Raw genomic sequence first — 11,862 nt, 5'->3', positions numbered from 1 at the left:
GAAGGTAACAGCTTCAGATTTTTAGGGGAGGGCAGAGGGGCGCCTGGCGGAAATGGGCGTTGAGAAACTCCCCGATACAACAAGGCCTGCATTCCTCTTGCCGTCTTTTCCCAAACCTCGGAGTGAGGAAAGAGGAGAAGGAGAAGAAGGGGGGAGGGGAGTGGCTGCTGCTAGGGGAAAAAAAGGACCAGCAGGGAAAGGGGGAACGAGAGAGAGAGAGAAACAGAGGGAATGAATGCGTTGCCTCTGAGCTGTCATTTGTTGTGCTTTGGAAGTGAAGTTGCCTGGGAAGGTAGGCAGTCTCATCTCTCTCTAGTCTGTTGTTTATAAAGTATTATAGTATTATACTGAGTGCCTCAGCTGTTAACTCAAAACTCGGATCCTATAATGTAGTGCGATGAATGTCAGGATGTTTACATGCAGATGCACAGATAGACACATGTATGTTTAGCATGTTTGGGCATACATCATTGGAGATGAAGGAGGCAGATATAGCTCTGAGCCTGCAATACCCATAGGATGATTTTATTCAAAGTGTACTATTTACTTGCAGCTCTTTAGTAAAACATTGCTTGCAGAATCATAGTCTGTATGCTCTTCTGGCCTAAGTAGTTACATTTCTTACTTTTTAATAATATACACAGATAAGAGAACTCATCCCACCCAATTACTAGTTATTCTAGTCCACACCAGGTACCATTTTTTGTTTTAAAGTTTGGGGCCACACCTCCCTTTTGTAAAGGCTATTTAATTGAAAACAGCCAGAGAAAAACTTTGGTACACATGCAAGCGTTCATTCTAAAGGATCATTACTGAAAAGACACGCCCTGCTCTGGCTGGGCTGAAGTGTTTGGAAATAGCACAGGACTGATTTTGTGTTCAGTCGTGTTTACCCTTCTAACGGTGGCTCAGGGGAAGGCTGTTTGTGGAATCTTTTTTTGGGGGCTGGGTTTCTCTCGTGTGCCTCCTAATTGAGGACGTCTAAATCTTATGCTGTGACTCTTGGCCCTCATTCACATCTCTGTGAAACAGGCACATTCAAGACACACACACAGACCGCAGAGAGCAGACTGTGCATTTATGAAATAATATACTTGCAAATTGGAGTGAAAGTGGGTTTTAAGTTCATGCTCACCTTCTGCGAATAACTTTATTTGCCATTAGCTGGCTAGCCACACAAATATTTAAACGAGTAAAGAGTTGTGGGCACACTGGATCTTGTTTGTTTGACTTGATATAGCTTTGTTAACTTTGTATTCTACAGTCTTGACAGTGCTCTGATGTTCACCAGAACGAAAAAGAAAAAAACTGTGTCTCAAGTCTTGAATTGCCATAAACAGACCAGGAGCTTGTTTACACAATCTTGTAAAAGACAGCTGATGTGATTCATTCTTCAGAGGCTTCTGCAGGCTGATAGCCTCAGTTAATTCCCTTGGTTGATATGGGTCATGGAGACACCGATAAACCCATAACTGCCCATGTAGGGGAACTTGATGAAAGCCACTGCATGTTTTTCCTTCCCGATTGAGTGAGTGAGAGAGAGAGACAGAGAGAGAGAGGAGAGAAGAGAAGAGAACGAGTATCAAACTGTTTTGTGTCTGCACAGAGCTGCTACTTGGATTCATTCATTCATTCACTGTTCTCTCAGGATGGCTCTCCTGTTAATATTTGTGGTTGTGCTGCACCTGGTCACCTTGGCTATGCTGTTCATCGCCACCATGGAGAAGGTAAACCTCAATGCATTAGAGCCTCAGAAGCACAGTTACATGGAAACAAAGCCTACATGTTGTTATCATGCTAGCAGTTATATACATGGCTAAATGTAGGCAAGACACTGAGGATGTGCACTTAAGCTGTCTATTTTGTTTGTCCCTAAATGCTTAGCTGAAGTGCTAGAAATGTGTCCATCTATTTGTGAAAATCCCAGGTTATTGTGGACATTTATTTGGCACTTGTCAAGTCATGGTGTGATAATATCAGCCCATATGCTGAATGTTACCAGCAAAAGTAATAGGTAATAATACGCGTTAACTTTGATAAACATGTTGTTCAACCTGTGTTGTTCTTCACGTCTCGTTTCTGCTTCAGTCTTGGTGGGCGTGGGGAGACATTGAGACGTCAGACCTCTGGCACAACTGCATGTTTGACAACGCCACTCAGGCATGGCTCTGTTCCTCACGCAATGAGACTGGTGAGGACCGCAGGCATATGCTACCATACCTCCCTGTCTGTGCTGATCAGGGATGGTTTACACAAACTCATCCTGCTCAACATGGATAAAGAAAAACTCATTATTCCATCAGATATTGTTGTTGCTAATCAGGAGATTTTTTTTTTTTTTTTTTACAGGGGATTGTGTTTGCTGTTTATCTCCTTGTGCAGTAACTTTCCCCCTTTTTTATGAATAAACTCAATGAGTATTGTATTACATAAAAAATAAATGTTTACATGTAAGCCAGGCTCAAGTTGGCGCTGGCTGTGCTGTGAATACCCTTTAGATTCCTTTTGATACTTTTGTGTCACACCTATCCTGGACTTTAGTTTATATTGATAAAATACTTTAAAATAACACACACTGATAGATGTATTTTAATGTATGTACTCTAAGAATCATTAAAATAATTTGCTGAATATAATGTAAACAAGTCATTCTTAGTTTTCCGTAGTTTTTCAACATGTTCCTGTCCCCTTCCTCCAGATTGGCTTCAGGCCGTCCAGGCTCTGATGATCCTTGGAGTGGTCTTCTCCTCCATCTCCTTCCTGGTGTTCCTGGGCCAGCTCTTCACCATGTCCAAAGGAGGCCTTTTTTACCTGACAGGCCTGTGCCAGATTGTCGCAGGTACTGGGAAAGAATAAGCACTTGCCATAGACATCTTTGTACGTGCACATCTTACCAACATCTGCTATTTTAATTTTAATTTTAAGTCTTAAAATAAATCTAACTTTACTCATTTTCAGATTATTTCTCTTTAGTTGCTGTGTTGCTATTAGATGCTTCATTAATAAGTTATGCATCACCTTGACAAAATTGTGTCTTTCCATGGTAGAGTACATTCAGACCCCTTCGCTTTTTTCCACATTGCAGCCTTATTCTAAAATCATTTGAATTTGTTTTCACTTCATGGGGTCATTATGGGGCATTGCGAGTAGATTGATGATGGAAATTTGTTTTTAAAAGATGTTAGCATAAGCACAAGTACTCTATCTTTGCACTATCCACACAAGCACATGAACACTATCTCTCTGCACTCTTTGCACTACTTTCCTCGTGGACATCAACACTGACACAATCAATGCACACTGTAATATCTGTATAATATCTGTATACACCCCACTCCCTGTGAACATGTTCTCCCTATGTGTATTGTTTTTCTGCTGTGATTTGTGTATGTACGTATGTTTGTGAGTTAAGTTAAGTGTATAAGCTACTGGATGACCTAAATTTCCCTCGGGATTAATAAAGTATCCATCTATCTATCTAGCTATCTAAGGCTGCTACATAACAGAATGTGAAAAAGTGAAGGGCTTTGAATACTTTCTGAATGCACTCTATATTGCTGTTTCCATGTGTTTCATACTTGTAGTTTTTATAGTGTGCGACTGTCCCTTCATCTGGGTCTCCCTTTTAAAGGTCTGTCAGTGTTTGCTGCCGCTGTGATCTACACGTTTCAGCATCAGGAGATACTTCAGGACACCCGTGAGGTCGTGCTGGGCCACTTTGGCTTCTGTTTCATCATGGCCTGGGCATGTGTGCCCCTGCTGATGCTGAGCGGGGTGCTGTATGTCCATCTGAGGAAGCGGGCTTGACCAGCAACCCCGTAACTGCTATACTAGTTCATTGGGGTGGGGTCAGCTTAGGGTCAGTGAATTCCGGCATGAAGTCAAGCTGCAGTAAGTGGTGTTTTTTATTTTTTATTATTACAAATGAAAATGCTTCTAGACTGAGAAAGCATTATATGAACGACAGCATTTCCCAGTGTGGGTGTTGTATGTTTCTTGTTTCTCTGTCACTTCAAATGTAAACAAAAGCACTAAATAAAACCCATGTAAAACCAAAAGTGAAGATTCACGTCACCACTGCCACCGTATTTGAACCATGAACCTTCTCCATGGATGATTGGAGTACTAATCACAGGGTTGACACATATGGTACTGAGCCTAGTTCCCAGTTCATTCAGTGAGAATTTGAGGAATTGAACACATGACCTTACTATCGTTAGCACCTTGCTCTGCTACTCACCTCCCCTGGAGGCCTCTGTTACGCACAGATTGCACAGGTAGAATGTGGAGCAAACTGTTGATGCTGTTCCTTTCAAATGACGTCATTATCGTAGGCCAAGAGGCACCAAAACCCAAACAGTGGACCTCTAATGTGGCTGTGAAAGGATTAACATATTTCATGTTCAACAAAGATGTTTGTCTTTCTTGTGATCTTTCATCGTGCAGATGTAAAGTAAATGTCAGTTGAATTTTGTCCAATTTTAAGACTACCCTACGGAAACTGTTTAAAGAATATTTCTATTATGTTATTAAAGTTTTTTGATAGAAACATTCCAAAAGTCCTTCTAGTTGAAACCAAAGTTGGTTTACTATCACTCTTCTGCCTTTGTACACAAAGGTAACATTTATACAACTTGTATTATGACTACTTATGACAGCACTTATACCTTTATATATTTTCTAATAAACACAAATTAAATTAAATTTGTTGACTCTGTATTTCTGTATTTTCTTGGCCTTGCATCGCCCTTGTAAGGTTCAGAATGATTTTAAACAGTATATGGCGTGTTGAGCCATTTTCAACCCATAAAATCCATACATTTATAAAAAAGTAATTTTGTCAATATTAAAACCAGCATTGATGTATTTCATCACAGTTCAGTCATATAATTTAGTTTACAGCTATAAAAAAAAAAAAAACATTTTAGGGCGCATTTACACTTTGACGATAGATGTTTTTGTATGTTTAATCCCATGGAAAGGCCTTTTAACCTTCATTTGTACCATACTGCCAGGTTACCTGCTTAGCAGAACTACATTGAGACGATACAGGTGTGTGCACCAGTGGCTGTCATGTCTATATCACATAGTTCATACACAAGGTCATAAGGCTGTCCACACAAGTATGCAAATGAATTCTTAGAAAGGCATGTGATGTGTGCATACCTCAGAGGGCGTACTTGTGTACACACACACAAACACACACATGCGAACACACACACACACACACACACACACACACACACACACACACACACACACACACACACACACACACACACACACACACACACACACACACACACACACACGGTGTATTTGTATTTGGAGGGGGGTGGAAGAGGGGTGGTGTTACGTTCAGTTCTTGTACACCAGATGATAAATGTAAATAATGTTCTGACATACTTTTGTCTTGCATGTCGTAACTGCATAAATGTCTTAACTGCATAATTGGTGTCAATAAAACATTTTGTAAACACTAAAAACCAGAGAGGGCGACTGGCCAATGCCATAGTGCCACAAGGGGGTGCTTCAGAGTCTGTTTTGTGACTGGTCAATGCCACCGGCATGGCTTCCATGACCGGTGAATGCCTCTGGTAGAGTGCCACTAGGGGGTAGTTACAGGTAATTATACACCAACGGAATACTAATTATGAATACTCTATATTCCATTTCTGCTAATAGAACCCCCTAAATCCTACACACTGTACCTTTAATACCCACACCTGACCCACACCTTATAACTGCAGAGTCGAAATTAAAAGTCCATACGCTTTTTAAGATCCAAAGGTTACTAGCCTGAAACGTACAGCCTTACAAAGAGATTAAATCCATCCCTTAGGGAAAGCTTAGAGGTTTCATAGGGCAGAGCTAGCCTCTGGGCCACTTCTCATTGGCTGTGGCTAAGGGATGCCAGGAGGATGTCTTCACTGCAGACCAGTTCATCTGGTAGGACCAGTGACAGAGAACCCTCCCTGTACAGTACATGCGAAATTAACTTCACACTTCACACCTTCACAAAGAGGAAAGGACGCTACATGCACAGGGACGTGATACAGGGAGCCATCTCACATTTAGTTAGGGATAAATTAGATATGTCCATTATGGAGGGAACTTGAGGACAGTTTGGGCTTTTGAAAAGTTGTATTACGGCACATGAGAACGGAGCAAAAGGATTTTTCACTGACTTCCAAGTTACGGAAAGGTTATCTGTCAGTCTTAGAAAAGGTACAGACTAAAGAAAGGGAGGAGATGAGGAGACGGCAACCTACCAGAAGTAAGCTGTTACATGTCCAGCACTGAAATGGGTAAGATGTTCTCTCAAGCTGTAGCTCTGTGTGTCTATTCCTTGTTGTCTAATGTAAGATTTGAACTAAATGTTGTATCTGCCCTCTCATCTACCGTGTTAATAAGTTATGTGTTACTTGTTTGAGGAGGGCAGGGAACATTCTTTAAGTGTTTTCTAAGTTTCTGTTTTGTTTAAATGTTTTCACAGGTGGGGGGGAGTGTATGGAGCACTCGTGGAAGTTTCACTGTTGGATTTATCGTGGCTGTTTCTGATGATCGGGTCTTTGGAATGAACACTCTCTCCTCACTGTGTTGGCGCCACTATAGTTTTCTGAACATTCTTCAACAGAAATACACTCACTGGTGACAGCTGTTTGCCGTCACACCAGTTATGTAAACGCAGAATCCATCACCTCACCTCCTGGATAGTCAACAGCCCCTTTGACATTTAATCAAACAGTCTGTTCGCTGTAGCCACCTGCAGAGGCAGGAGTTCAGCGTCGCCATGTCAAACTCGCACGAGCAGAGCTTGGATGAAGATGTGGTGTTTGAGCCGGTGACCGAGGCCTGCCCGCAGTTCCTGCACAGTGAGTCGGAGCGTTGCGCTCTGGAGTGCCTGCTGACCGGCGGGTCTGGCGCCTTCTACATGCAACTCAACGGCGAGCGGCTTGACCCCTTCCTGTCGCCCGAGGAGGTGAACCAGCTCAGCGGCTGGGCCCAGGACTACCACAGCAGTCAGGTGGTGCTGGAGGAGGAGGCGGACTACCAGGGGGATGGAGAGGGACAGGAGATGAACGATTTCTCCGCAATCTACTTCCCTGTGCACTCTGACGCCCCTGTTCCGCCTCTGGAGCTGGGCTGGCCAGAGAAAGAGTGTTGGGACTGCATGGGCCAGGCCAGAGTGTACACCAGCCCACCGGTGGAGGACGCGCCGCCTGTGCGAGAGGTGGTGAGGAAGCTTCTACAAGGGGCGAAACAGGTAAGACACTGAGATGCACCTGTCGGTAAAGGGTGGGTGGTAACCAGACAATGGGTGGTAAGGTTGGAAGTAAGTAAGTAATTCTGGTCTCTGATTGGTTAAAACTTGTCATCTGACCGGAACGGAAAACACGATACGTTTGATTGGCTAATACCAGGCTAATACCCATGGTGTGAATTTAACTCTGCATGGATGCTGTGTGATGCTGATTCTGCTGTGCATACTGAACTAGCACATTTAAATAAAGCCTATTCTGCAATCAATGGTCTCATCTGATAAGTTGTATGACCTTTATATCATGAACAGCTTAGATATGTGTGTATATGATTTAGTCACCAATACTTACAAATACTATGCACTTTGCATTCAATATTTCAACAGCTTCTGTTTAGTGTGTTCAGTGACCTTTAGATTATCATTCTAACACACACAATCTCACAATTATACATCACATACATATTAGTAACATTATGCTGTACTGGTCTTGTTTGTGTTCTCAGGTCGTTGCCATAGTGACAGACAGACTGTCAGACAGTGCTGTGATTGGCGATCTTCATACAGTCGCTTCGCTAGGCGTCCCTGTCTACATCATTCTCAACCAGAGGTCCTTCCAGGAGAACTTCACCCCGCAAAAGCTAAGACATCCAGTGAGTCCAGTGCTCTCTCCTTCTGAACATCACACTCAGATACACTGAACCACAGGGGTCTATCCCAGATCAGGGGCTAATTTGTTGCCTAAATGGTGACAGGGACAAAGCTGATGTCTCAGGCAGTGATAAGGTGATAAAGAGCTCTTTGCATTGTTACTGGGCCTTTCCCTGTTTGGCTCGACAAGTCTATTTACTTAGTTGTATTAAATTGTAGACAAAAGGGAAATATCCAAACAAACAAAAGATGGATTACATAATTCAAATATATGCCTTGCAAGGGTCCAATAGAATGAAAGTCAATGCCATGATCCTCAGCAATTCTCTGCATGGCCTTGAACTTTATTTCATGTCTAGAGCATAGAACATGTGCCTTCATGTCTAGAGCATAGAACATGTGCCACACTGCCAGGTTACCTGCTAGCAGATCTACATTGAGATGATACAGGTGTTTGCACAAGTGACTGTCATGATTATATCACATAGTTTGTACACAAGGAAATAAGGCTGTCCTCACAAGTATGCAAATGCATTCTTAGGAAGGCATGTGATGTGTGCATATACAGTAAATACCTAAGAGGGCATTCATACTTCCAGGGTGCATAGAACCTTAGCGAGAAGTTATCAATTTCCAGAGAAAATCTCGACTGAAACGTCATACAGTGCTTTAGGGCAAACACATACCCAATGTCCCTCCAAGCAATCCCTGTCTGTTTCTTAGAACCATTTTACATTACTACTACTTCTCATCACAGGACCCGGACACTTTACCGTTAATATTTCTTCCGCCATGCCTTTGATTGCAGCTGATGCTGGGCCGGATCAGAGCCAGGTTCATCTCAGAACCAGCTACTATTATCTAATTATTTGCCTTTAAAAACAGAGCCATTAGAGTTTAGGTTCTCCCAACACACAAATAGTTTACCCCTATGATAACCGGTGACCCACCAAATTAGTGATGTTTATCATCAGCAAGTATGAACAATATGAATGTTTGGTAAGTGAGCTTGTGTGTCTGTGTGTGTGTGTTTGTTTGTATGAGAGTGAACTATGGGTTATCTTACATGCATCTGTATAATATATTATTAGTTACATGACACAGTGCTCCAGCCCATGAAATATGATAGTGTTTCCCACCTGAGCACACACACACACACACACACACACTCACAATAGGGATAACAGAGTTTTTTTATACTTACATAATAGAAGGGCACATTATGTAGTTTTTTTATGTTAAAAAACGCTGGCAATACAATATTGCATAATATTATTGCCTGTCTCAGGTTTTTTACATTCTAACTAATGTATGAAAAAACACCCAAAACAAAATAATAACCGACAAAAACATTTGCACAGGCTGTCAAAAGGGAGGAAAACTTGTAAACTTAGGTCGTTACTGTGTGATATTCCGTACAAATGTGTATCTTTTTTACTATCGGTTTTATTGAAAGGAATGTCATGAATGTACATGGCTGCGCACGGTGCTGGCTAAACTGGTTCTTCAGCATTCGCTGGCAATGAGGTGATGAAAGGGTTGCATTCAATGTGCAGAGATTACAAGAGATATGCCAGTTCGTAATCTGAGATGTTCTAGAAAATTCAGAAGAATTCTTAAAGCATCAATAAGTAGTTTGGTTCCAAATCTAGCAAGCTAACTACCCAAAAGATATGCAAAAACCTTGCAAACACCATCGGCAGACCTGTTGGCACTGATACAAACTTGCCAACACAGCCTGGAACACAGAACTACATAGTGCATATCCTGGATGGCTAGTGGGAAAGACACAAGTGTTAATCTGTGCTTCACATGACCATATGCTATCAAAATGAATTTGAGTATGGTACCAAAACTAGTTGCCTATAAAACCATACCTCAAAAGGTTTCAAATTGTTGCATAGTGTTGCTTTAAGGTTTCTTCCAGTTTTAGTTATCATAGTTATTACAGTGATAAAAGTTAAAAGTTAGTTAACAACACAACTGCCAAAATAGTTCATTAATAGTAGTATTATAGTTAATATAGTAGTATAGTATTAGCATAGTATATTAATATATTTTTATGAGTTAAGAACCCTAATCCTGGTACTTTTCTTTAATAATAATTAAGACCTTTGTCAGGTTTTTAATGGCACACACGACACACTGGAACACACACGTGCATATATGGAGGCGACACAGGACACACACACACACACACACGCAGGTAGGCCTGAGGTCGCGGTGAATTTATTTTCTGCTTTTTCCCATCCTGGACCGTCCTTCCTCAATGACCCCCCAGGAGCAGTGGGCAGCTGGTAGCGCCCAGGGACCACGTGAAGTGAACTGTCCATCTTTGGTCAGGAATGGACATGTGTTCTGTTATTTTGCATGTTTTTTCTGTTGGGGTCCTTAGTGGAGGAAACCCCTTGTGAACACGGGGAGAACATGCAAACTCCACACAGAAAGGCCCTTAAGGCCCTTAATGCTCCCTGTGTCAGCGGTTTTAGTGGTTGTATTATATATTTTTTCTGTAACATTTATGAACAGAAACCCCAAGCAAAACTGTGACACCAGAGCAAATTAGCAACATGCCCCCAGAATGAGCCTAACTGTGAAGTTGTGATAACTGCACGGCAACAGTCCCAGACCCTCTTTACCCTTCTGGCACCTGAAAAACATTCCATTTGGGTTCTTCAGAAAAAGACCCCTGAAAAACACACCTTTGGGTTATTCAGAATAACACACCTGAAGCAAATGCCACAGGGATTCTCCCACAGGGACAAGCGGTCAGTTAATAGAGCGGAATAAGCGGTAAGTTAATAGAGCAGAATAGGAATGATTTCCTGGGATTGGATTGTTGTCGCTCATTGTCATTATTTTTCACACAATCAAAGCCAGTCTGTGGGGGTGGCTAATGTTGACCCTAACTATGCTCATGTCATCTCCATCTTAGAACATAAGAGTACGTATCCTGGGAGGCAAGAGCTTCTGCTCTCGCGACGGGAAGATGGTCGTGGGGGAACTGAAGGATAATTTTGTTCTGGTCGACCTGGAAAAGGTGATGGTTGGGAGTTACAGGTAAGATGTAACTGACTTAATAAAATTACTGAATAAAATGAGGTCTTCATTGGTTCTTCAAAAAATGCCCCCAAAAGAGGTTTTCGGTACTGAAAGTAGCTTACCGGCAAAAATAACCCTTTAGTTTATCATTTGTCACATTTTTAGTGTGCAGTGTTCCCACACTCCCATCTTATACCCTCTGCCAACTCCTCAGCCTCACGTGGACCGATGCCCATCTGCACCGGCAGCTGGTGATGGTAATGAGTGGCCCGGTGGTGGAGTCCTTTGACCGGGAATTCCGTATCCTTTATGCCGCCTCGCTTCCCGTCCCCAACACCTGTAGGGCAGGCCTGTCCATGGTGAGAGATGAGGGTCCAGTCAGGCTGCACCGTCCCAAAAACCTGGACCTGAGCTACGGCAAGCCTTTCCTGTCGGACAGCATCCTCAGCCCCCCGCCGTCCTACACTGGCAAGCCCATTGACTGGGAGGCTCTGGGGCTCATTCAGAAGGGCCATGACATCCCAGGCATCCCCCCGCCTTGGGTCATAGAGGGGCCAGTGCAGTATTGTGGGCCCTCATTAGAGGAACCGTTGGTTATCGAGGAGAAGCCAATCCCAAAGCAGTATGTTCCACGGTCTATCGAGGAGAAGCCAATCCCAAAGCAGTATGTTCCACGGTCTATCGAGGAGAAGCCAATCCCAAAGCAGTATGTTCCACGGTCTTCCGAGGAGAAGCCAATCCCAAAGCAGTATGTTCCACGGTCTATCGAGGAGAAGCCAATCCCAAAGCAGTATGTTCCACGGTCTTCCGAGGAAAAGCCAATCCCAAAGCAGTATGTTACACGGTCTTCCGAGGAGAAGCCAATCCCAAAGCAGTATGTTCCACGGTCTATCGAGGAGAAGCCAATC

At 42.8% G+C, this 11,862-nt stretch overlaps 2 protein-coding genes across 2 annotated transcripts; both read left to right on the top strand.

Annotated features, from left to right (window-relative positions):
* Positions 1 to 162: 162 nt before the first annotated feature.
* Positions 163 to 4,704, top strand: emp3a (epithelial membrane protein 3a). The gene is made up of 5 exons (XM_012838537.3): positions 163 to 292; positions 1,649 to 1,727; positions 2,089 to 2,191; positions 2,699 to 2,839; positions 3,632 to 4,704. Exons 2-5 carry the CDS (start codon positions 1,650 to 1,652, stop codon positions 3,805 to 3,807), a joined length of 498 nt encoding a protein of 165 aa, XP_012693991.1. The 5' UTR covers positions 163 to 292; position 1,649; the 3' UTR covers positions 3,808 to 4,704.
* Positions 4,705 to 6,793: 2,089 nt separating this feature from the next.
* On the top strand, positions 6,794 to 10,976 carry fam83e (family with sequence similarity 83 member E). The gene is made up of 3 exons (XM_012838543.1): positions 6,794 to 7,267; positions 7,768 to 7,914; positions 10,848 to 10,976. The coding sequence occupies exons 1-3, from the start codon at positions 6,794 to 6,796 to the stop codon at positions 10,974 to 10,976; spliced, it is 750 nt and encodes a 249-aa protein (XP_012693997.1).
* The last annotated feature ends 886 nt before the right edge of the window (positions 10,977 to 11,862 follow it).

Source organism: Clupea harengus, chromosome 5 (assembly GCF_900700415.2).
Source record: "Clupea harengus chromosome 5, Ch_v2.0.2, whole genome shotgun sequence".
NCBI classification, from domain to species: Eukaryota; Metazoa; Chordata; class Actinopteri; order Clupeiformes; family Clupeidae; genus Clupea; species Clupea harengus.
Note: the sequence above shows the minus strand (reverse complement) of the source record. Positions and strands in the feature narration are given on the sequence as shown.

Bases quoted from the DNA above. Each gene is read 5' to 3' on its own strand.
- emp3a (XM_012838537.3), top strand. From the start codon at position 1,650: ATGGCTCTCCTGTTAATATTTGTGGTTGTGCTGCACCTGGTCACCTTG. The intron at 1,728-2,088 runs GTAAACCTCAAT...TTTCTGCTTCAG, and splicing joins TCATCGCCACCATGGAGAAG to TCTTGGTGGGCGTGGGGAGA. The intron at 2,840-3,631 runs GTACTGGGAAAG...TCCCTTTTAAAG, and splicing joins CCTGTGCCAGATTGTCGCAG to GTCTGTCAGTGTTTGCTGCC.
- fam83e (XM_012838543.1), top strand. From the start codon at position 6,794: ATGTCAAACTCGCACGAGCAGAGCTTGGATGAAGATGTGGTGTTTGAG. The intron at 7,268-7,767 runs GTAAGACACTGA...TTGTGTTCTCAG, and splicing joins TTCTACAAGGGGCGAAACAG to GTCGTTGCCATAGTGACAGA. The intron at 7,915-10,847 runs GTGAGTCCAGTG...TCTCCATCTTAG, and splicing joins CGCAAAAGCTAAGACATCCA to AACATAAGAGTACGTATCCT.